This window comes from Podarcis tiliguerta, assembly GCF_965153285.1.
Source record: "Podarcis tiliguerta genome assembly, chromosome: 14".
Lineage (NCBI taxonomy): Eukaryota > Metazoa > Chordata > Lepidosauria > Squamata > Lacertidae > Podarcis > Podarcis tiliguerta.
Window position 1 is genome coordinate 47,376,892 of NC_139547.1, and position 25,432 is coordinate 47,402,323.

Consider the following 25,432-nt stretch of genomic DNA (forward strand, 5'->3'; position numbering starts at 1 on the left):
CAGCCCCTCTTCCAAAAGACAACCCAAACTGATGTGCACCACCAAAGACTCTCTTGGGGTTATTGTTGTTTGGGGGGGGGCTGTTTCCCAAACACCAAGCCGTGACCAACAAAAGTGGGTCACAAATACACAGCCCCTCTTCCGAAAGACGCCCCAAACTGATGTGCACCACCAAAGACTCTATTGGGTTTTTTTTGGGGGGGGGAGGGTGTTTCCCAAACACCTAGCTGTGACCAACAGAACTGACCTCCACCCAAAAAATACCTCTAAAACCACCCCCAGTTCTTCCTCTCGCTGCTTCTTTTTCCAAGAGGACCCCCAACCGGGGGGGGGGGGGGGAATAAAGAGATTGAAGTCATTTGAGCCCAGGGAGATGAGGACCACCACCCCATTTCAGCAGAGGGCCGAGACCGCTTGCAAAAGTTGCGGGGCGAGCGAGGCGGACCCCAGCCCCATTTCGGGGGAAAGGGAGGGGGGAGCCCTGGCCAGGCACCCCTTGCGGTGGGTCGTGGATGGGTGGGGTGGGGGGGGGGGTCTTTCGGGTCTCTACCTTGTTGAAGGCGAAGAGGTCCTGCTTGATCTTCTCCCGCTGGGGGTCGTGGCCCTGGCGGCGGAAGCGAAACTTCATCATCTTGCCCGGGGGGGGCGGCGGCGGGGGGGCTCTTGGCCGAGGGGGGAACAATGCCGCGCGGGCGGCGCTTCCCCCATGCAGCAGAGGCGGCGGCGGCGGCAGCAGCGGCGGCAGCGGCGCCCTCCGCATCCAGCAGGAGCGAGCGCGGCAGATGCGCCCAGGTTGCAACAGCGCAGAGAGGGCTGGTCCGCCGGGGAGGGCGCGAGGGAGGCGGGCAGGCAGGGGAGGGGGCGCCCGAGCGACGCCCGCCGCAGCCAATCAGAGGAGACCCCGCGGGCAGCTCGGCTGGACAATGGGCTTGGAGGGAGAGAGAGAGATAGAGACCCAGAGGAAAGCAGACGAAGGAAGGCCGGGCGGCTGCTCGCCAGCTGCTCTGAACCCCTCCCGCGCCGCCTCTCTGCGCCTGCGCAGCGGGACCAACGCCTGCTGGGAAATGTAGTTTTTTATATAAAAAAGTTGGGAGGGTTTTTGTGTGTGTGTGGCTTGTTTGGAGATCAAGCTGCGTACAGACGCGCCCCAACATTTATCCACTGAAAATAGGGATGTCCTATGATGATAATAAAATGATGATAAAAATCTGTGCTTCTAGAAAAAGAGGGGTGCCGGGACTCACCATGAAATGGTTACAGTAAATGCCACATTTTTAACCGGTGCTTTTCTTCTAGGAAAAAAGGTGCCGGTACTGCGTGCCCCTGAGTACCCCCAGGGAAAAACAAAGCACCGATAAGAATAGCAATATTTATACCCCTCTCATCTGACTGGGTGGCCCCAGCCGCTCTGGGCAGCTTCCAATATATATATAAATATAATAAAGCATTAAACATTTAAAAACTTCCCTAAAGAGGGCTGCCTTCAGATGTTTTCTGAAGGTTGTATAATTACTAATCTCCTTGGCTCAGTGGTCGCATAACTCCATGCCCTCCAACAATTCTGCAGTGAAAATAGGGACGTCTTACTCAATAATAATGATAATAATTTTATTATTTATCCCCTGCCCATCTTGCTGGCTTGCCCCAATCACTCTAGGCAGCTTCAAACATATATAAAAACATAATAAAACATTAAACATTTTTTAAAAAAGATTCCCTATACAGGTCTGCCTTCAAATGTCTCCTGAAGGTTGTATTGTTTCCTGTCTCCTTGGCTCAGGGGTCGCATAACTCCATACACTCCAACATTTCTCCAGTGAAAAGAGGGGCGTCCTAAGCAAAGGCGGGTCATTCAAGGACCAAATCAGAAACCGGAACGGATTCTGCAAATCCGGGAACTGTCCCTGGAAAATAGGGACACTTGGAGGTTCTACTATTAATACTAAAACAACCACATCCACAGCATAAATTCAAAGCACAGTTATACTACTTGAAACAGCCATGGCTTCCCCCAGAACCGTAATTTGTTAAGGGTGCTGGGAATTGTAAACGAAACTGCTCCAGTGGCCAGGTTAGCCCTGAGGGCCACCAGTTGCCCACCTCTTTGCAACGGGCTGTCACCTTGTCTCCTCTGCCGGAGGCTCACTTTTATTCAGCAGCAAATACAGTGGTACCTCGGGTTAAGTACTTAATTCATTCAGGAGGTCCGTACTTAACCTGAAACTGTTCTTAACCTGAAGCAACACTTTAGCTAATGGGGCCTCCTGCTGCCGCCGCGCCGCCGGAACACGATTTCTGTTCTCATCCTGAAGCAAAGTTCTTAACCTGAAGCACTATTTCTGGGTTAGCGGAATCTGTAACCTGAAGCATATGTAACCTGAGGTACCACTGTATTATGGCATCTGCATGCTGAACCCGTAACAAAGTGTTCTCCAGGCAGCCTGCAATAAAGTCCGTCTGAAATAGCTCCCGCTGGAAGTTTGGGCCTTCAGGATGTAGCAGCCAATCCGGCACTTTGGCAGTGAGCAATGGTTGAATCAGGTTCTTCGTGTCTGCCGCGTAATCCTGCATTGCTTTCATAAACAAGATTCGTCAGATAAAGCCAGCTGGGAGTCAAAGGAGCAGGTTCCAGATCTCTGGAGTGTGAGGTTGTTTTGCTACTGGGCAGGGCAGAGGAAGGGCTGTGGCTCAGCGTCAGAACACGTGCTTGCGTATACAGGAGGTTCCAGGTTCAAGTCCTGCCATCTTCAGCCCCGCCTGTGAGTACCTCTGTCTAAAACAGGGGTCGGCAATCTAAGGCCCGGGGGCCAGATGCGGCCCCCCAGGCTCGGTCAGTCCCCGCATGGAGCTCTGTGGGGACGGGCTGCTGCTCGTCAACAACGCTGGTGAGCGGGCGGTTCCAAGACATGCTCCTGAGCGCGTACAGAGTGCGTTCCTCCTCCAGGTCCGGAGCCAGCTGCAGGACCGGCTTGCAGGGTATTTGTTTTTCAGAATATAGTCCGGCCCCCCACAAGGTCTGAGGGACAGTGGACCGACCCCCTGATTAAAAGGTTTGCAGACCCCTGGTCTAAAACCTTGCAGAGACGCAGTTGGTCAGTATATACCAAGGGTAGAGTCCAGATATGGCCCTAGGGTCCTCTCTACCTGGCCCCCGGAATGTCTCCAAGCCAGCCTGTTCCCCTCCCCTCCTTAAATGCTTTGGGCTGTCCGCACACTATGTGTTTAAAGCACATCTGTTCCCTCAAAGGATTCTAGGCACTGTAGTTTGTGAAAGGTTGCTGGGAACTGGAACTCTGCGAGGGGTAATACTGCAGCGCTCCGAATTATTTGGCGGAAAGGATGTGCTTTGGATGCATTTTAAAGGTTCAGCGTGTGCACAGGAATGGAATGTGCCTTTGAAATTGAATGATGCCTCTTGCTAGGTGTGGGCACCTGTAGAAATCCCTGGCTTTCATGTGGCTTGAATCTTGCCTATTGTACAAAGATGAGCGTCACAACTCCGGCCCAGCCCCATTTCGCCTCTGGTGCACACAATATGGAGCCAATAGTCTGGCTCTGTATAGGGCAGGGTTCCCCCCCCCCAAAAAAAGGACAGTCATTCTTGCCTTTGAGCCAATCCCAATGAATACAGTCAGACTGATTTCCAAGTAAACATGCGACATGTTTGCACAATCCTTTGCTCTTGGACAAAATACGCAGGAGTTTGTCTTTTAAAAGCCTGGTTCAGGGGTTAAACAAGACTGGAACCTTGAAACAGGACATATCTTAGGGGAAATCCCGCCACAGGGTGCCAAGAAGTCCCACTGAGTTAAATGGGGCTTATTTCCAAATACCGTATTTTTCGCTCCAAAAATGAAGGGGAAATGTGTGTGTGTCCTATGGAGCGAATGCAGGCTTTCGCTGAAGCCTGGAGAGCGAGGGGGGTCGGTGCGCACCGACCCCTCTTGCTCTCCAGGCTTCAGGAAGCTATCCGCTAGCTGTGGGAGACCCAGCTCTCCCACGGCTAGCGGAGACCTTGCCAGCACCCAGAAGCTTGGGGCGCGCTGAGCTCCGCACGCCCCAAGCTTCGGGATTAGCGCAGCGCTCCGCTAGCCGTGGAAGAGCCGCACGAAGCCGCGCGGCTCTCCCACGGCTAGGGGAGACCTTGCCAGCACCCAGAAGCTTGGGGCGCGCTGAGCTCCGCACGCCCCAAGCTTCAGGATTGGCGCAGCGCTCCGCTAGCTGTGGGAAAGCTGCGTGGCTCTCCCACAGCTAGCGGAGGCCTTGCCGGCACCCAGAAGCTTAGGGCGCACTGAGCTCTGCACGCCCCAAGCTTCAGGATTAGCGCAGCGCACCTGGGGGGGAAATAATTTTTCCCCCTTTATTTCCCCCCCAAAAAACTAGGTGCGTCCTAAGGGCCGGTGCGCCCTATGGTGCGAAAAATATGGTAAGTGTGCAAATGGTTACAAGCCTTTTGCTTGGGGTAGAATGGTCCTGTCTTATTTATTGCATCTACATTCCACTTTTTCCAGCAAGGAGCTTCAGGTGGCGAACATGGTTCTCTCTCTTCCTCATTTAATCCCCCACAACAACCCTGTGAGGTAGGTTAGGCTGAGAGGCTGGAGCCCAGTGAGCTCCGTGGCTGAGTGGAGATTTGAACCCTGGTCTCCCAAGTCCAAGACACTTTCACCATTACACCACAGAAGACTGTCCTTTGTTTGATGGGCTGGGTGGTCCAAGTCTGAAAGATAAAGGTGGGGCTTGAAGCTGCTCATCCACACAGACTGAGGAAGCACACGGTATGCTGAGTATCATTCGATTTCAGGTTGGCAACCACAGCAGCACAGAGACAGGCGCAGCCCCGTGGCAGCCTTGGAAAGCTGGTGACAGTGCACACTTAACCTGTTGAACTTCTGCCTGCTACAGGCCACCAGCGTAGGGGAAGCAGCCTTACCAGGAAATCAAATCTTGGCAGCCGTTTGTAGCACTTAGCTGATTTAGCTGGCAAGCCAGATCTCCTTGAAAGCAAGGCGACTCTTTGAATGTGTGCGTTTAAAGGATCAGGGCCGCAGGTGGGGAACTGGTTTGAGCAGGGAGACTCCTTGGATTAATTGCCAAAATGCCTTGGCACCGGCTGCCGTTTTGCAAAATCCGTAGGCGTTTTGTTTATTTACCACGCGGCCTGCCTCTGCAAACTCTGATCCCTGTTCCTGACGCCGATCACAGGTTTGCCGCTCTGCCAAAACCTCTGCGACTGGTCAGGGAGAGCTTCTTCTTGTCTCCCTTTTCAGCTTTTCCAAACCTCCTGAGCGATCAGAAATGGGCAAACTAGATGCAACAGGCACTGCCATCTTTCCAACCAGCCAACAGCAGCTTGGCTGCAGGAGACCAGGAGGTGATCGCATCCATCTCCATGCTATGGAAAAGATTCCCCCTGTTGATTTTCAGCAAATCAAGAGCATACCAGGCCACTTTTCCTGGTTAGGTGACATCTACAGAAACAACAGCCTGCGCTCAGTAATGCCACCTGAATGGCTCATATACCTTTAACTGGAGGTGAAGCTCCCACTTAGGGTTATCTTCACACCTGGAAAAGCTTCACCTGTTTAATTTATGTGATTAAAGGCAGAACAGCTGAGCCCTTAGCTTCTCACACAAACCTACAGTTCCCAGGATTCTCTGAAGAGGAAAAGGAACAGCTACAAAACCAATTACTGGGGGGACGGGACACTGGTGTGACTTCTATCTCTTGCATTCTAGACACCTCCGCCTGCTAAGCGTCTATGACCAGCCTGCTATTAAAGGCACAGAAGCAGGGCTGGTTGGAAGAAGTTGGCAACCTTCCGTGGCCAGAATGCATTTGTTCTCCATTTTCTGGTAAACACAAACTTCTGGGGTTTTTTGCCTTTGGGAGATGCTCATTTCTCTGTGCATATGTGAGCTGGTCACAGAGCAAGCCGAACCCTGTTTACTCAGAGACGGGTCTTCTTTGCTGAACCCAGTGAGATTTACTGCTAAGTTAAGTGTGCTTTGACAAAGGCAGTCTCAGGGAGTGTGGCTGGTTTGGTCGCACTGGGTGCTACAACTATGAAGTCCAACGGAATACAAGAGGCCGGGGGGCGGGGACCAGATTTTGGCAATGCAGAGGGCCCTGCTGGAATTTGAAGTGCCAAGCTCCTCAGCCTTCAGGGTCCAGCTCCCAGCTTTGACCCTCCTGTTCTACACACAGGCAGCAGGAAAAGATGCTGTTCAGAGACGATAAGGCAGTAGTCTCCATCCAGAGGCATTATCAGAGTTCAAGGACTCACCCCAGCCAGGAAAAAAAACATTCCAGGGGCAAAGCAGGACACAGGGGCAAACTTTGGTCTTTCAAATTTCATCAACATCGAGGGCAAGGCCAAAATTCAGTGTATGCCCCCCCCCCTTTTGCCTTCCCTTCTGTTCAATTCAGTACGTCACAGTTGCAGTGCCCTGCGGTGCCCCTAGGCTCAGCACCCAGTGCAGTGGATCTGCCCTAAATCTGCCTCCACAAAATAAGTCATTGAAGGATAGAGATGTGAAAAAAGGATGTGTTTTTAAATGTTTTTGTTTTTTCTCTGGTTGGGTGGAGGTATTGTTTTCTTCTTTGCTTTTTGATGTATTTTTTAATTTTTTAATTTTTACTTTTTTCTTTCTTTATATATATTTTGTGTTTTATCTCTTTTTCTCTTTTTCTTCTGTAACTATAAAACTTTTAATAAATATCATTTTAAATCTGCCTCCACAGGGCCAGCGAGGGCTGCGGTTTGGGCAGTTTTGCCAGGGGCGAATAGAGAGACCTGGGGGGGGGGGTTTCCCAAAATGGCCTCACAGGCCAAAGGGGGAGACCTGACAGGCCACATTCGATCCACAAGCCAGAGGTTCCCGTACCACTGGTCTGATGGTGTATTTAGAAGTTTCTTGAAATGCTGCAAGTTTTCCAAAAGTGAGCGGTATTGGAGCCTGCACAATTTGTGCAATAAGACCATGCCAAGATGAAGAAGAAGAAGAAGAAAAGTTTGGATTTGATATCCCGCTTTATCACTTCCCGAAGGAGTCTCAAAGTGGCTAACAATCTCCTTTCCCTTCCTCCCCCACAACAAACACTCTGTGAGGTGAGTGGGGCTGAGAGACTTCAGAGAAGTGTGACTAGCCCAAAGTCATAGAATCATAGAATCATAAAGTTGGAAGAGACCACAGGGGCCATCGAGTCCAACCCCCTGCCAAGCAGGAAACACCATCAGAGCACTCCTGACATATGGTTGTCAAGCCTCTGCTTAAAGACCTCCAAAGAAGGAGACTCCACCACACTCCTTGGCAGCAAATTCCGCTGTCGAACAGCTCTTACTGTCAGGAAGTTCTTCCTAATGTTTAGGTGGAATCTTCTTTCTTGTAGTTTGGATCCATTGCTCCGTGTCCGCTTCTCTGGAGCAGCAGAAAACAACCTTTCTCCCTCCTCTATGTGACATCCTTTTATATATTTGAACATGGCTATCATATCATCCCTTAACCTCCTCTTCTCCAGGCTAAACATGCCCAGCTCCCTTAGCTGTTCCTCATAAGGCATCGTTTCCAGGCCTTTGACCATTTTGGTTGCCCTCCAGTTTGTCAGTGTCCTTCTTGAACTGTGGTGCCCAGAACTGGACACAGTACTCCAGGTGAGGTCTGACCAGAGCAGAATACAGTGGCACTATTACTTCCTAGCAGCTGCATGTGGAGGAGCAGGGAAGCGAACCCGGTTCACCAGATTACGAGTCTACCGCTCTTAACCACTACACCACACTGGCACCCCTCGTCTTCTGGATCCTGCAGTTTCCCCTCTGCAGCGCTCGCAGATTTGATCCTGGCACCCTCCCCCAGATACCTGCCGGGTTCCTCAGCCTTCTTCCACTGACCCACAGAGTCCCAGGATTCTTCAGTTCAGATCTGGCAGCCGCCGAGTCCTGCAGGCATCCCGCGATTTCCACTGGGTTCCTGTGGCTTCTTTCCCAGGCTCCTTGGCACCAGCAGGCCACCGTTGCGAGGGAAGGAATTTAAATTACTTTGCAGTGGAAAAAAGTATAATTAGGAACATTTGCATTCGGAGACGGGCGAGCATCTGGTGTGCGGCTCTTTGCAGTAGGCCAAATCGACACCTGGTGCAAATCGCAAATGTTGACGAAGGGGGTTGCTTCTGCGGGAGCAGGGCTTGGCGGACGCAAAGAGCTGGGGAAGGGGAGGAATTTGAGTCAGTTCACAACTGAAGGTCAGCCTACCTATAACTCTCGCTTTCCCCAAACAGTGCAACCGAAGCACAGCCTTTGATTGGAATCTGCACGTCTCCAGATTTTGCACTGCAGTTCTCCAGTCAAGTACAGTGGTACCTCGGCTTACATACGCCTCAGGTTACAGACTCCGCTAACCCATAAATAGTGCTTCAGGTTAAGAACTTTGCTTCAGGATGAGAACAGAAATCGGGCTCTGGCAGCGCGGCAGCTGCAGGAGGCCCCACTAGCTAAAGTGGTGCTTCAGGTTAAGAACAGTTTCAGGTTAAATACGGACCTCTGGAACGAATTAAGTTCTTAACTCAAGGGACCACTGTAACGTGTACAAAAAATGTGCTTATTAGGGTGAAGTGTGCATTAAATAAATGCATCCCTTGATGGAAAATGACATCACCTTGCTGACAAAGGTCCATATAGTTAAAGCTATGATTTTCCCAGTAGTGATGTATAGAAGTGAGAGCTGGACCATAAAAGAAGGCTGATGGCCGAAGAATTGATGCTTTTGAATTCTGGTGCTGGAGGAGACTCTTGAGAATCCCATGGACTGCAAGAAGATCAAACCTATCCATTCTGAAGGAAATCAGCCCTGAGTGCTCACTGGAAGGACAGATCCTGAAGCTGAGGCTCCAATACTTTGGCCCCCTCATGAGAAGAGAAGACTCCCTGGAAAAGACCCTGTTGTTGGGAAAGATGGAGGGCACAAGGAGAAGGGGACGACAGAGGACGAGATGGCTGGATAGTGTTCTCGAAGCTATGAATATGAGTTTGACCACACTGCGGGAGGCCAATTCTCTTTTCAAGCCATCCCAATTGGTGGTTGAGATTGAGTTCCACAGTTTAACTCTGCCCTGGGTGAAGCAGTCATTTCTGTCACAGTTTTCAAGCAATGTAAGAAAAGAATTGTGTATATTTGAAAACGTGGGCAGCATTAAGATAAATTCAACCGTGTAAATAAGTTTTGACAGATGTCATCATGGAATACTGAATGGTTTCGTTTATATAAAATGTGCAGGGATTTATGTTGTGCAAAATGAACCATGGAAAGAGAGGAAGGGAAGTCATTGATATTTGAAGGTTGTTTTAGTGAATTTTCTAAAATGTAAAACAGAAATTTAATAAAAAACTTTTTTTTTAAAAAAAAAAAGTCATTTCTTGGTCCCAAATCTCGCAACGTTCAGCTTCAATGGACATTCCTCCTGAGTTCTAGTGTTAGGAGAGGTGGAGAAAAACATCTATTATGCCATACATAATTTTTTAAACTTCTATCTGCCGCCTCTTGCTTGCATTTTCTCCAAACCGAAAAAGTCCTCCATCCCCTTCCATTGATGGCTTTGCTTGCCCTGCAAGCATCCCTCCCAGCTCCGTCACCCCGGCCTACAGCCCTTCTTCCCCAAGGCCCAAGCTGCTTGCAATTAGCCAAGCGCCTAATGAGCGAGGGAAGGGAGTCACATGGCGTGTGGAGGAGGTGACAGGAAGCAATGATTCAGGCGGCTGGATTGATGGAGCAACCAGTTTGACAACAAGCTGTTCAGGCTTCAGCCCAGGCGGGAGCTTTTCCAAAGGGAGACGCGGCCGTCTTGGCGCAGGGAGGGCCACCCAGCGCAGAGAGGTTACGCCAGGCAGGAATGCAGCCCAAACAAAACACGGGCATGGAAGGAATTAAAGCCGACAAGGAATCGAGAAGCATATTTCTCAAGGGTATATCTGCACCAAGGATATAGGCTGAAGAGTCGCTCTCTCTTCTTCCCAGGGAATCCAGGTTATGGGGGAGGGACTAGGGCATCCTTCCCCACAATTGTTCCCACCAGCCCCCCAACTAGCATGGCCATGTCAGATGGAGTTGTGGAGGGCTGGGGTCCTAGATGTTGCCAGACTACAACTCCCATCATCAGTGGCAATTGGCTAGGCTGACTCAGGATGATGGGAGTTGTAGTCCCAGATTAGAGTTGAAGAACTCTGAGCTGCCGTTCTCAGCATCTTCGTCAAAACTACAGTTCCCAGGATGCGTGGAGTGGAGGGAGCCAGCGGAACAGGTACCAAAATGATACATGTTGTTGGGTGAATACCCTGCCCCTGTCCACTGAACTGGGCATGTTTAGCCTGGAGAAGAGGAGGTTAAGGGGTGATATGATAGCCATGTTCAAATATATAAAAGGATGTCACCTAGAGGAGGGAGAAAGGTTGTTTTCTGCTGCTCCAGAGAAGCGGACACGGAGCAATGGATCCAAACTACAAGAAAGAAGATTCCACCTAAACATTAGGAAGAACTTCCTGACAGTAAGAGCTGTTCGACAGCGGAATTTGCTGCCAAGGAGTGTGGTGGAGTCTCCTTCTTTGGAGGTCTTTAAGCAGAGGCTTGACAACCATATGTCAGGAGTGCTCTGATGGTGTTTCCTGCTTGGCAGGGGGTTGGACTCGATGGCCCTTGTCGTCTCTTCCAACTCTTCTATGATTCTAACTACCCATGATGCTCCACTCAAGGTCCAGCATTGGTCCTCCGACACTCTGCTATGCCCTGCTTAGCTGCATCAGAGGCAGACACCCAACAGGTGCAGCACTCCCCCATTGTGTTAGCTGGGTGAAAATTCACCTGCTGGAATTCTTCCTTTTAGGTAAAGGTAAAGGTACCACCCCTAAGGACGCGGGTGGCACTGTGGCTTAAACCACAGAGCCTAGGACTTGCTGATCAGAAGGTCGGCGGTTCAAATCCCCGCGACGGGGTGAGCTCCCGTTGTTTGGTCCCAGCTCCTGCCAACCTAGCAGTTCGAAAACACGTCAAAGTGCAAGTAGATAAATAGGTACCGCTCCAGCGGGAAGGTAAACGGCATTTCCGTGTGCTGCTCTGGTTTGCCAGAAGCAGCTTAGTCATGCTGGCCACATGACCTGGAAGCTGGAAGGTGGGCAGGAGCAGGGACCGAGCAACGGGAGCTCACCCCGTCGTGGGGATTTGAACCGCCGACCTTCCGATTGGCATGCCCTAGGCTCTGTGGTTTAGACCACAGCACCACCCGTGTCCCAATTCTTCCTTTTGGGCATCCATTAAAAAGGTGCAGCACAGCGCAGGCAAGGTGTTAGATGAAGGCTAGGGAGACACAGACTAAGGTTGTTGCTCCGACCCTGAAGGCCGATGAGAGACCTTAAGCTCGCCTCTCTTGGGAACATGGCTTCACCAGCTTCGCAGGGGCGTTGTGAGAATAAGATGGGACATCCTCAGACTGCAGCTGAGCTGCTTACAGGAAGCCAAGGCACGAATGCGTAATATGCAAATAGACAAAACGAAAAAGATCAAAGCAGGATTGGCACAGCTTTCCAAGTATTTCCGAAAGCCTTCCCAATAAACGGCCTTAAAATGGCGCAACTCTGGCCCCGCTTTGCAAACACTGAGTCAATCCGAGAGAGTAAATAGCAGGGGCATTTAATCAACACGGCATCATTCTTGATTTTCAGGCTGTTTCAACATGGACCAGATTGCGGCATTTGCCTGACTCAGGCTTGTGTTTACTCCAGTCCATCTGACTTTCCCGTCGGATGTCTGCTTCGCCTGATTTCCCCCCCGAAGCCGCTACTCCCTTTCCCTCCCCGTTTGCAAAGCAAGACTCCAGCTTCTGATTCACAGATGTGCTTGACTTTTGTGTCAGCAGTCAGATAAAGAGACAACACTGCTTACGTGTGTCATTGGGGGTGAGATCAAGGCCTCCTGCGCAGAACTGGCAGCAGGACCCCAAAACAAGGAGAGAGACCAATCTCTCTCTCTCTGTAAGAGTTTCAGAAGTTTGGAGGCACTGCAAACACACTAAGCTCGAGGGAGTCAGGTACGAGGCTGGTAGGGAACAGATAAAGCAATCCTTATTTACAGGTGAAACTCAGAAAATTAGAACATCGTGGAAAAGTTCATTTATTTCAGTAATTCAACTGAAAAGGTGAAACTAATATATGAGAGAGACTCATGACATGCAAAGCGAGATATGTCAAGCCTTTATTTGTTATCATTGTGATGATTATGGCGTACAGCTGATGAAAACCCCAAATTAACAATCTCAGAAAATTAGAATATTAAATGAAATCAGCAAAACAAGGATTGCAAATAGAGCAATATTGAACCTCTGAGAAGTAGAAGCATGCACATGTACTCAGTACTTGGTTTGGGCCCCTTTTGCATCAATTACTGCCTCAATGCAGCGTGGCATGGATGCTATCAGCCTGTGGCACTGCTGAGGTGTTATGGAAGACCAGGATGCTTCAATAGCAGCCTTCAGCTCTTCTGCATTGCTCGGTCTCATGTCTCTCATCTTTCTCTTGGCAATGCCCCATAGATTCTCTATGGGGTTCAGGTCAGGCGACTTTGCTGGCCAATCAAGCACAGTAATCCCATGGGCATTGAACCAGGTTTTGGTACTTTCGGCAGTGTGGGCAGGTGCCAAAGTCCTGCTGGAAAATAAAGTCAGCATCCCCATAAAGCTTGTCTGCGGAAGGAAGCATGAAGTGCTCCAAAATCTCCTGGTAGATGGCTGCATTGACCCTGGACTTAATGAAGCACAGTGGACCAACACCAGCTGATGACATGGCTCCCCAAACCAACACAGACTGTGGAAACTTCACACTGGACTTCAAGCATCTGGCATTGTGTGCCTCCCCATTCTTCCTCCAGACTCTGGGTCCTTGGTTTCCAAATGAGATGCAAAAGCTGCTCTCATCAGAAAAGAGATTTGGGGAGCCATGTCGAATTACTGAAATAAATGAACTTTTCCACGATATTCTAATTTTCCGAGTTTCACCTGTAAATGACCCTAGCTTAGAAGGATAGGTTGTTAGCTTGTCTGGAACCTCCATTGACTGGGGCAGACTAACTTAAAGCACCAGATTCTTGCACCAAGCCAAGTGGGGACATTGCTCGCCTTCATGTGTTCCCTGTGAGCTTTCTCAGACGCACACACTCAGCTGGCTGCTGTTTGAAATGGACAATGCAGTCCTCTGCCTGTCTACTCAGAAGTTAAGCTTCTGAGTTTGGGTAAATGTTGAGCGATAAAAGTGAACAGGATCATAGCCTGAATGGAGTCAAAGAGGGTCTTGGTCTGATCCGGCAAGGAAGGTCCTTGTGTTTTCTGAAGGGAAGTGGAAAGATGACTGGAATCACTTACTCCAGGCTTGCAGACTAGATGAGGATGCGAGAGTCACACATACTTATCTGGAAAAGAACCCTTAGAATAAATTCTCACTGTGGGGGTTGTTTCATGCTTCAAACTTCCCCGGGCAACTGGAAATCCTAAGGCAGCCTTTTGTACTAGCAGTTTCATTTCGAGGAGGGAGGACTAGAAACTTGAGACGCCTATTTGCAACCATGCGCCACCCGTGTAGGCGGAAGCAGGAATACACACCCGCCGTTTTCCTTTCCGAAACGGCATCGAAAGGCACGAGAGAGCTTCTCTCCAGGGGCAAACGCAAAAACTCAGGCTGTTTCCCCAAGGTTGTGTCCTTCAGCAACCACACCACCCGCAAGGCCGCCCAGGCCGGCAGCGATCAAGGCACACTGCCATTGCAGCCACCAGCCTCTAGCAAGCACAGAGAGAGAGCCTTCAGCTAGGAATCTATCTCCCATTTTGGGATTTTGCATACACAATCTGTATAGGTGCAACCCTAAAGAATCCCAGCCAGCCTTTCCGAGAGGGTAGCTTTCCCCAACTTGGTGCCCTCCACATGGCGTGAGCTAGACCTACCAACCTCCCTGCCCTGTCTAGCTGGGAGTTGTAGTCCAACAACATCAGGAAGATGCCGGGTTGGGGCTGGCGGCTGTACTGGAAGAAAGGGGGGCATAGCAAGTCACTCCAGCATCGGAGCACTGCAAATCATCTGAGTATGTTGGTGCTGACCTTGAAAGCCCTAAACGGCCTTGGCCCAGTATACCTGAAGGAGCGTCTCCACCTCCATCGCTCTGCCTGGACACTGAGGTCCAGCGCCAAGGGCCTTCTGGCGGTTCCTCCCTGCGAGAAGCCAAGTTACAGGGAACCAGGCAGAGGGCCTTCTCGGTAGTGGCACCCGCCATGGAACGCCTTCCCACCACACGCCAAAGAGAAAAACAACTACTAGACTTTTAGAAGACATCGGAAGGCAGCCCAGTTTAGGGAAGCTTTTAATGTTTGATGCATTACTGTATTTTAATATTTTGTTGGGGACTGCCGAGAGTGGCTGGGGAAGCCCAGCCAGATGGGTAGGGTATAAATGTTAAATTATTATTATTATTATTAGAGTTGGGTATGTTTAGCCTAGAAAAGAGGAGACTGAGATGAGATAGGATAACGGTAAAGGTGAAGGGACCCCTGACCATTAGGTCCAGTCGCGGACGATTCTCGGGTTGTGGCGCTCATCTTGCTTTATTGGCCCAGGGAGCTGGCGTACAGCTTCCGGGTCATGACTAAGCCGCTTCTGGCGAACCAGAGCAGCGCACGGAAACGCCTTTTACCTTCCCGCTGGAGTGGTACCTATTTACCTACTTGCACTTTGACGTGCTTTCGAACTGCTAGGTTGGCAGGAGCAGGGACTGAAAAACGGGAGCTCACCCCGTCGCAGGATTTGAACCGCTAACCTTCTGATCGGCGAGTCCTAGGCTCTGTGGTTTACCCCACAGTGCCACCTGCGTCCCTATGAGATAGGATAGCTACCTTCAATAATCTAAAGAGTTACTGAGGATAGAGCAAGTTTATTTTTTCCTTCTCCGAAGGGTAGAACTCGAACCCAGGGCTTCAGGCTCCATGAAAGGAGATTCCAACTAAACATCAGGAAGAACTTTCTGACAGTAAGAGCTGATTGACAATGGAACAGACTTCCTTGGGAAGTTGCGGACCCTCCATCATTGGAGGTTTCTAAGCAGAGGTTGCAGGTTCGATCCCTGTATGGACCAGCTGCATATTCCTGCATTGCAGCAGGTTGGACTAGATGACCCTCAGGGGTCCCTTCCAACTCTACAATTCTATGATTTGCCCATGTATGTGCACAGAAAGTAGTAGACCTGGGCTGAAAGCCAACGCATAGAGATCTGCACTGATTGTTGCATCCCTTATTATTATTATTGGAATAATTATGAGATTATTGCATAATCCTAGGTTGTGTGATCTTAGGAGGTGGGTGTCTGGCTGTGATCGCAACGGGACCCTGCACTTCTGAATTTCCCACAGCGGTGCTGCTCCCAAGAGCAAAATAAGCTCAGATACATCCCCAGTTGTGCTGCAGTGCCAGGGATTGTTGGCACAGCCAGCGGCTGCGTGGCGGCACCGGGCATCAGCCTGCACATGCAGAGATGCTATTTTTTTGTTATGCTGCAGCTGGGAAAGACCGTGTGACAATCGCTTCTCTGTCCCCTCATTCCTAGGGCTCCTTGCTCCCTGACTTTATCAGGGTGATGTATCATGGAGAGTGAAAGACTTTGGCCCTAAACTTGAGAGTGGATGCCAGGCCTAGACCAGCCAGCTCCTCCAGAAGAAGCCTCCGTCAAAGAAGAAGACGATTAGCAAAATAATTTTTTGAACTGTTGTTCTTTAGTCGTTTAGTTGTGTCCGACTCTTCATGACCCCATGGACCAGAGCACGCCAGTCATTCCTGTCTTCCACTGCCTCCCACAGTTTGGTCAAACTCATGCTGGTAGCTTCGAGAACACTGTCCCACCATCTCGTCCTCTGTCGTCCCCTTCTCCTTGTGCCCTCCATCTTTCCCAGCATCAGGGTCTTTTCCAGGGAGTCTTCTCTTCTCATGAGGTGGCCAAAGTCTTGGAGCCTCAGCTTCAATCAGTCCTTCCAGTGAGCACTCAGGGCTGATTTCCTTCAGAATGGATAGTTTGATCTTCTTGCAGTCCATGGGACTCTCAAGAGTCTCCTCCAGCACCAGAATTCAAAAGCATCAATTCTTCAGCGATCAGCCTTCTTTATGGACCAGCTCTCACTTCCATACATCACTACTGGGAAACCATAGCTTTAACTATATGGACCTTTGTCAGCAAGGTGATGTCTCTGCGTTTTTGAACTATGCAGGACTAATTACGTATTTAACCTGAAACCCAAGCAAGAAAGAGGACTCTGAATTTTAAAAAGGGGGTAAATGTTTAATGCATATCCTTTAAGCTTTGTGTATAGATTTTTACATTGGTATGACTTTTAAAACTCACTTGAAATAAGATGAAGAAGCTTTAAAATTATGGTTTAAAAAATTGTTTGATTCCCCCCCCCTGTTGTTTCCCCCCAATATGTATTGTTGTTGTTATCTTTTATTCATTTTTGTTATTTTTGGAAAATTAAGACATTGTTATATATATAAAAAGGGATGGTGTATCATGGCAGGAGATGAGGGAAAAGGAGGGCAGCCACCTCAAGTTCCAGGACAGCTGCCCGATCCCTCTTCATTCATTAACTGGCTGCCTTGCTCTAACTATTCCCACATTACAGACACGAAATAGGATACTAAAACCCATTTGAAAAACAGAGACAAAAGGCAGTGAAAGTAGCTTAGAACAGAGTTTTGAAGACTGACATTGGGGAACAAAAAGGACTTCACCTGACATCTGAAAGGCACCAGAGGAATCATAGAACTGCAGAGTTGAAAGGGACCCTGAGGGTCATCTAGACCAACCCCCTGCAGGGCAGGGAATATGCAGATGTCCCATAGGGGGATCGAACCTTCAACCTTGGCAATTATCAGCTCCATGCTCTAACCAGCTGAGCTCTATCCAGGCAGCACTTAGATGAGCTTGCTGGGCCACCAGTCTGACTCGGTGAAGGCAGCTTCCTAGGTTCCTGCTCATAACCAGCTGCTTATTGAGGACCCTGAGGACTAGAAACTTTAGGGAAGGGCCATACCTGAGTGGTATAGAGCATGCCTTGCATGCAAGAAGGTTCAGGAGGACCGGCCTAGCAGTGCAGCTGGGACAGGGTGCTGCTCTTGTTGTGGGGAAAGGGCTAGGACACATGCCTTGCATGCAGAAGGTCTCAGGCTCAACCCTCAGTCTCCGAGTCGGGCCAGGAGAGACAACTCTCAAATCCTGGAGAGCTGCTGCCAGCCAGTGTTGGCACTACTGATCTAGATGAACCAATGACCTGATTCACTGTAAGGCAGCTGCCTGTGTTCCTTCTGACCGGGTCAGAGCCCTAGTGGGGTTTTTTTGCTTTGTTTTGTTTTGCTATTGCACCCTCTCTATCCTCTTTACTCCGGGGAGGGGGGGGGGCAATCCCACCCACATTGGCCTGAGAAGATGGACAAGGTGGTGAACTGAAGAGGCGGCTTTTTTCCTGGTCACGTGATCTCACTTGGCACCAAAATGAGGGAGAGGCTCATACTTCATTACACAGGAGAGCAGGACTGGAATCGGACAATGGTTTTTGTTCAAATGTTATTTAAAGCAAAGATACAACAGCTGAATACAGTCCGAGTATCAGCTCTGAATACCCCACAGAGTTTCGTCAAAGTGTGGATGCTAAAAATCATCACAGTCTTAACAAGCACAAAATGATACCTAATAATAATAATAATAATTGTATTATTTGTACCCCGCCCATCTGGCTGGGTCTCCCCAGCCACTCTGAGCGGCTTCCAACAAAGACCAAAAATACACTAAAATGTCACGCATTAAAAACTTCCCTGAACAGGGCTGCCTTCAGATGTCTTCTGAATGTCAGGTAGTTGTTTATCTCTTTGACATCTGGTGGGAGGGCGTTCCACAGGGCGGGTGCCACCACCGAGAAGGCCCTCCGCCTGATTCTCTGTAACTTTGCTTCTCACAATGAGGGAACCACCAGATGGCCCTCGGCGCTGGACCTCAGTGTCCGAGCAGAACGATGGGGGTAGAGACTCTCCTTCAGGTATCCTAGGCCGAGGCCGTTTAGGGCTTTAAAGGTCAGCACCAACACTTTGAATTGTGCTCGGAAATGCACTGGGAGCCAATGTAGGTCTTTCAGAACCGGTGTTATATGGTCTCCGCGGCCACTCCCAGTCACCAGTCTAGCTGTCGCATTCTGGATTAGTTGTAGTTTCCGGGTCACCTTCAAAGGTAGCCCCACGTAGAGCACATTGCAGTAGCCCAAGCCTTCATTGTCCACAGCTGAAAAAAGATATTGCATGAGCAGCAGTGCTGGCCCCCAGGAGTTATACAAAAGCAGGGGGAGAGGAGGAAAAATAAAATTAGGAAATGCTCTGCAGTGTGCGGGGTAGGGACAAAAATGGGGGATCAGTTGCGGGGAATGTGAGAAATATCCCTATTTTATCTGAGGAATGTTGGAAGGTATGTGAAGGGAATAAATGAAATTATCAAAGAGGCGAAACTTCTTGAAACTTCAAGTTCTCATTCAGTTTCAGACTGGTAGGCTGCACATTAGATCTGAAGCTCAGGGGGGAAACCAGTAAACAAAAGAGAGAACCAAAACAAAGAGGCATGGCTCAAACTTCTGCAATGCTCATGCAACCATTTAGAATCGTAAGATGCAATAATCATGGCTAAAGAATCCAACCTCTGCCTATAAACTTCCTTTCTGAGTCTAGGCCACCACTCTCAGTCCTGGGAGTTCTGAACCTCTGTCCTGAACGTTTTCCAAATCTGCAAGGTTGGGCAACCCCAATTGGGCATGGGGAAAAGGACCACAAGAGCAGAGAAAAGTTTTCCTGTTCAGGATAGATTGTAAGACTTGCCAAGACATACTACACCTTTGCAGGCTCAGGGCACCGACTTAAAAAGCAGATTGTACTGCACAGCCAGAGGATGGAGACAATCATGTAGGATGGCAATGCAAACTTCAGCACACCTTGATGGTTGACTGGCAGCTCTCAGTAATGGAGCTCCAACTGGTCAGAAGACTCCATAGCTTTTCCTCTGTTAATTGTGTGCAGAGAGGAGTCGATCCAAGCCGAGCAGGAAGATGCAAAAAGAGAGAGGCGCTTTTCACGCAGCTGATGGAGTTTCTGTTTCGATGGCAGGAGCTGAGCCTGATTCAAGAGCCACAGCTGGCCTCAGACTCTGATGGATGAAGCTTGACAGCTGGGGGAGGAAGGGGGCAGGCGGAGAGAAAGAAGCAGGAAAACCCAGCAACTCGGGTGGGGATGAAGACCTCTGCAAAAAGCCGTTTATTTTCCAGGCTCAAGTGCTGGTTGTTGCTGTTGTTTAGTTGTTTAGTCGTGTCCGACTCTTCGTGACCCCATGGACCAGAGCACGCCAGGCACTCCTGTCTTCCACTGCCTCCCGCAGTTTGGTCAAACTCATGCTGGTAGCTTCGAGAACACTGTCCAGCCATCTCGTCCTCTGTCGTCCCCTTCTCCTTGTGCCCTCCATCTTTCCCAACATCAGGGTCTTTTCCATGGAGTCTTCTCTTCTCATGAGGTGGCCAAAGTCTTGGAGCCTCAGCTTCAGGATCTGTCCTTCCAGTGAGCACTCAGGGCTGATTTCCCTCAGAATGGAGAGGTTTGATCTTCTTGCAGTCCATGGGACTCTCAAGAGTCTCCTCCAGCACCAGAATTCAAAAGCATCAATTGCTTTTGAATCAAGTGCTGGTGGTGACTTATAAAGCCTTATGTAGCTCAGGACTCCAATACCTCTCCCCACATGAACTGACCCAGACCTTGTGATTGTCATCAGAGGCCCTTCTCCATGTGTCCTCTACTTTAGAGCAGGCTTCATCAACCTCAGCCCTCCAGATGTTTTGAGACTACAATTCCCATCATCCCTGACCACTGGTCCTGCTAGCTAGGGATCATGGGAGTTGTAGGCCAAAAACACCTGGAGGGCTGAGGTTGAGGAAGCCTGCTCTAGAGGGTTGAAACACAATAAGGGCCTTATCAGTGGTGGCTCCCATGGAGCAGTGTTATCCACAAGGGAGGCTGACCTGGTACCCTCTTTGTCTAGTTTTCAGCACAAGGCAAACAAACTTTCTTTTCAGCCAGACTTTTAGCCCTTAGTTTGCAGGGTTAATATGTATCTGTGGCCTCCCAAGGTGGCGCAGGATCTTCTAGACCTCTCTTTTATTTGTATAGCTGTGTTCTGCTTGTTTTTGTTTATTGTCTTTGGCCTTAGTATTCCTGTTGTCTTTGTAAGGGGGTGTTTTTGTTTTGTTTTGTTTTCTTGTTCTGCATCTTGTGTTTTTATCTTGTGAACTGCCTTGAGATCTATGGATGGAGGGCGGTATATAAATAAATCTATTTGAGTCAATTTTTAAAAATATCTTTTTTTAAAAGAATGGAGAAGCGATAGAAAAAAGGAAAATGCAAAAGGAAAAATAGCATAAGGATATATTTTATGGTACTGAATATACATATATATTATATGTTTATAGAGTCATCTTTATAAGTAAAGCAACTAAGGAAAAAAAACTATAATGGTAGTTTATTGGTAATTATTGGTATATATTTTTTTATAATTAATTTTTATTCAGTTTCCAATAAACATTTTATCCAAATTTAACATTCGCTTTGTACATAAACATCTTTTGGACTTCTCTCAGCCTATCTGACAATTCTCCATATTCTCACTACATCTCACATTTCTTGAATTTATATTGCACTTTACCACTCTTAATCTTAACCTATCTTTCAAACAACATTTCAATCAATCTTTTTCACAAAGCTTCTTGAAAGCCAACAAGCGTTAGTTGCTCCTCACATACATTTTTGATATATTCTGAGAATTTGTTCCAGTCCTCGGAAAATCTCTGATCACGTTGGTTCCTTATTTTCCCAGTCAATTTGTCCATCTCTGCGTATTCCATCAACTTCATTCTCCATTCTTCCTTGGTCGGCATTTCTTCCTGCTTCCATTTCTGGGCCATCAAAATTCTTGCTGCAATAATTCGGTAATTATTGGTATTTATTGTTATCTGGGCTTGGGAGCAGGCGTGAGCCAAGGGTGTGACCTTGTCTCGCTGCAGCCAGTTTTGAGAGATTAGGTCAGCCACCACGATAACAGCAACTTTCTCTCTCTCTTTCTCTCGCACACAAAAACTTCTGCGAGCTAAATTCAGCAATTCCTCATCCGTGTTCCATCTTTGCGGCCAAACTTCTGACGTTGCATTGCCCAGCCGTCCGTTCCTCGGTGGCCTTAGTCTCAAAACAAAACAGAAGGTTCTTCCTTGTAGCTGTTTAGATAAAGGAACACAGCTACCCGTCTCAGAGCCGGCCTTGGCATTAGGCAGAATGAGGCAACTGCCTTGGGTGGCAAGAGGGCAGCAGAAGCAGCACCGTGGTTGGTTCCTTCATCTGTTGGAGGACAGAGTTTTATGAGTCACATAGTGTGACCTAACCCTGCTCACTAGTCTTCCACCATAAAGCGAAGTACAGCGGTGCCTTGGTTCTCAAACAACTTTGAACCCAAACACTGCAAACCCGGAAGTAAGTGTTCCAGTTTGGGAAGCCGAATGTGCTCCATTTTGAGTGTTACGCTTCCGATTTGAGTGTTACAGTGAGGTCTGCCTGTTTTTGCTATTTATTTTGTGGTTTTGATTTTGCGGCTTGTTTTGTTTTGTTTTTGTGACTGTGTGGAACCCAGTTCAGCTACTGACTGATTGTTTGTGTGACTGCAGTACATTGTTTATTGCTTTCATTTTATGGATCAGTGGTCTCGATAGATAGTAAAATTCATGTTAAATTTCTGTTTTAGGGGTTGTTTTTAAAAGTCTGGAACTCATTAATCCATTTTGCATTACTTTCTATGGGAAAGCCTGCCTTGGTTTTGGAATGCTTTGGTTTTGGAACGGACTTCCGGAACAGATTAAGTTTGAGAACCAAGGTACCACTGTAGGGAGAGACGTCATCCTGTTGCCACTCTAGTCGTCTTTTGTATACCTCAGTCAGCTAAATGTTTTGGGGCAACCTGGCTCCCAACCACCTCTGAAATGATTTGACATACGGAAGACGGGACGGTTGTTATTTTCCACCAAAAAACATCCCAATTCCGGTTTGATTTATAGAATGTATTTAACAGAATTTGCTTTTGCTTTATTCTAGGCCATGCGTTGTATACAAATAAAATACTGTTGGCTTCCCATCCTAACCCATCCCAAGCTCTACCTACCGTTTACTTTAATAATAATAATAATAATAATCTGGGTTTTTGTTCTCCTCATTTGCCAAACCTTAGCTCTGCCTTCCGACACGGTTCGCCTTTGGAAGAGGATTAGACAGATAGCTTTAAAAGGAGCCTAGACAATTTCACGGAGGAAAAAGCTATGACTTGCTATTAGGCACGGCAGTGACGCTCTTCCACCACAGCTGGAGGAAGTCATGCTTCTTAATACCATTTGCTGGAAATCACAGGTGGGCAGAGATTTGTTGTGCTCAGGTGGGTTTCCTATAAGCCTCTGGTTGGCCATTGTCAGAGGTAAAAGGTAGGTAAAGGTAAAGGACCCCTGACACTTAAGTCCAGTTGCAAACGACTCTGGGGTTGCGGAGCTCATCTCGCTTTACTGGCTGACAGTTTTTCTGGGTCATGTGGCCAGCATGACTAAGCCGCTTCTGGCGAAACCAGAGCAGCGCACGGAAATGCCGTTTACCTTCCTGCCAGAGTGGTACCTATTTATCTACTTGCACTTTGACGTGCTTTCGAACTGCTAGGTTGGCAGGAGCTGGGACCAAACAACGAGAGCTCACCCCATCATGGGGATTCGAACCACCAACCTTCCGATTGGCAAGCCCAAGGCTCAGTGGTTTAACCCACAACGCCACCTGTAGGTCAGTAGGTAAAGGTAAAGGACTGCTGGACGGTTAAGTCCAGTCAACAGTGACTATGGGGTTGTGACGCTCGTCTCGCTTTCGGCCGAGGGAGACGGTGTTTGTCCGCAGACAGCTTTCCAGGTCATGTGGCCAGCAGGACTAAACCGTTTCTGGCGCAACGGGACACTGTGGCGGAAACCAGAGCGCACGGAAATGCCATTTACCTTCCTGCCACAGCAATATCTATTTATCTACTTGCCCTGGTGTGCTTTCAAACTGCTAGGTTGGCAGGAGCTGGGAGAGAGCAACAGGAGCTCATCCTGTCATGGGGATTCGAACCGTCGACCTTCCGATCAGTACGCCCAAGAGGCACAGTGGTTTACACCACAGCGCAATCCACATCCCAAGGCCATTGTCAGAAGAGGAAGCTGGACTAGATGTGCCCAGCAGGAGCTTCTCAGATTAGGCTCCAGAACAAGCCTACCACTTTTCCTTACCATTACTATTCATTTCATTTCTATACCGCTTAAAAAATTAAAAAGAAAAAAAACCCTCAAAGCAGTTTACACCCTTCATGAAAAACATAAGACAAAATCCAGCATTTCTGAAGAAAGTACACATTCAAAGCAACACAATGAACAGGAAACAGAAACCTTTTAAAAGATGTCACAATAAAACAGTACAAATGTGCAGAATGCACATTCAGTGCAGCAAATCTAACTTTTTTTTCCTCTAAAAAGAAAACATAAAAGGAGTCAAAGATAAAATGCACATTTAAAATGGCATAATTAGCAAGAGAACAAAATATTATCAAAAGGTATGGTAATATCTGCTGTTGTCGCTGCCACTTATGCCAACGGTGGTTCATGGCGAGTGGCGGCCGTGAAAGCTCAGGCTCAATGACCTGAATCGGCACTGATCCAGACTTCGTTTGCCCTGCACTTTCCCCCAGGGAAATCTGAACTTTGGCACTCAATCAGAGCGCAATTGGCAATGTCTCTGGGTTGACATTTGCCCTGATTTCAAGCTAAAGAGCGGGTTTTCCCTAGAAAAGGATCAGGGCAAGGGGAAAACTACTTGGACCCCAGCCTGGAAAGTGTGGTTTCAGTGGGAAACCGCTCAGACCCGTACTTTCTAGGCAAGGGACAAGAGGAAGTGTGGATGAGCTTTCAGAGACAGCCAAGATGGCCTCTAGCCTCTTCAGAAGCCTCAGTTTTTGTGGTTGGAGTCAATCAGCTCCCATCTCTTTCCATTCCAGGTGGAAAAGGGCCTATAAGGGAGGGAGCAGGTCAGGGCTGGATTTAGGTTTGATGAGGCCCCAAGCTACTGAAGGTAATGGGGCCCTTTCTATGTCTAGCTGTCCTTTGTCAACAACAAATTGTCACGGTTGAATATATGCTATATGGTAATTTATGGACCTAATAGGTGTCTGTGACGCGGGTGGCGCTGTGGGTTAAACCACAGAGCCTAGGGCTTGCCGATCAGAAGGTTGGCGGTTTCAATCCCCGCAACGGGGTGAGCTCCCGTTGCTCTGTCCCTGCTCCTGCCAACCTAGCAGTTCAAAAGCACATCAAAGTGCAAGTAGATAAATAGGGACAGCTCCAGCGGGAAGGTAAACAGTGTTTCCGTGCGCTGCTCTGGTTCGCCAGAAGCGGCTTAGTTATGCTGGCCACCCGGAAGCTGTACGCCGGCTCCCTCGGCCAGTAAAGCGAGATGAGCGCCGCAACCCCAGAGTTGGCCACGACTGGACCTAACAGTCAGGGGTCCCTTTAATAGGGATATAAAGCCATTTGCACATAAAAAAAATGTACATCATAGGATAAGGTTACCAGATGTCCCCGTTTCCCAGGGACAGTCCTCAGATTTATAAATAGCCCCCTGACAAAATCCTGTCATTCCTACTAAAGTTGAAAAGCGTCCCTGGATTCATTGAAAAAAATCTGGTAACCTTATCATAGGAGCTTACACAACACAAAACACTGTTGCTGAATGTAGGTTTTATCTTGTTTTTTTATCTCATATTTTGGAATTGTACATTTTTTCCCCTTTAATTTTTTGGGGGGGCTCCAAGAGAGTGGGGCCCTAAGCTATAGCTTGTTTATCTTATACGTAAATTTGGCACTGGAGCAGGTCTTCCAAGAATTGTCTCTTCCCACAGAACAGGTATTGGCAACCTCTATGTGCTTTAAATCCCCCAAGGCTCTGTTCCTCGTGATGAGAAGGGCCAGCGGCCCTCGTTAATTTGCTGTCCATTGCCATAATCAAAGATGCTTGACCTTTGGCCAGGCCCCCAGCCCGATTTCCCACAGCACCCATCAATCCTTCAACTCCTCACAGCCCCATTGACCACTCGTTGGGTAAGCAGATGGGCAGGTTAAAAAGGCAGGCTTAACACTTTTTCAAATGACTGCTAATGACATCCGAAAGCCTGGAAGTTCACCGGTGAGTTATTGACGACGAATATTAAAGGAAGATTCAGAGAGGAAAAGCAGAGCGGTCACCTT

General features: G+C 48.6%; 2 protein-coding genes across 5 annotated transcripts in view; one reads left to right on the forward strand and one right to left on the reverse strand.

Moving 5' to 3' along the window:
• LLGL1 (LLGL scribble cell polarity complex component 1) overlaps positions 1 to 1,027 on the reverse strand; it is an 84,368-nt gene extending 83,341 nt beyond the window's left edge. For 2 of the 4 annotated variants that reach the window (XM_083413361.1, XM_083413359.1), the window contains exon 1: positions 551 to 1,003. In XM_083413361.1, coding sequence (XP_083269487.1) covers positions 551 to 760 — 210 coding nt within the window. In that variant the 5' untranslated portion in view covers positions 761 to 1,003. Of the gene's footprint in view, positions 1 to 550 lie in introns of all 4 variants that reach the window. The other 2 variants (XM_083413360.1, XM_083413362.1) reach the window with 2 other exon arrangements.
• The window catches only part of LOC310664458 (uncharacterized protein), a 541,032-nt gene that overhangs the window by 408,608 nt on the left and 106,992 nt on the right, over positions 1 to 25,432 (forward strand). The window lies entirely within an intron of this gene.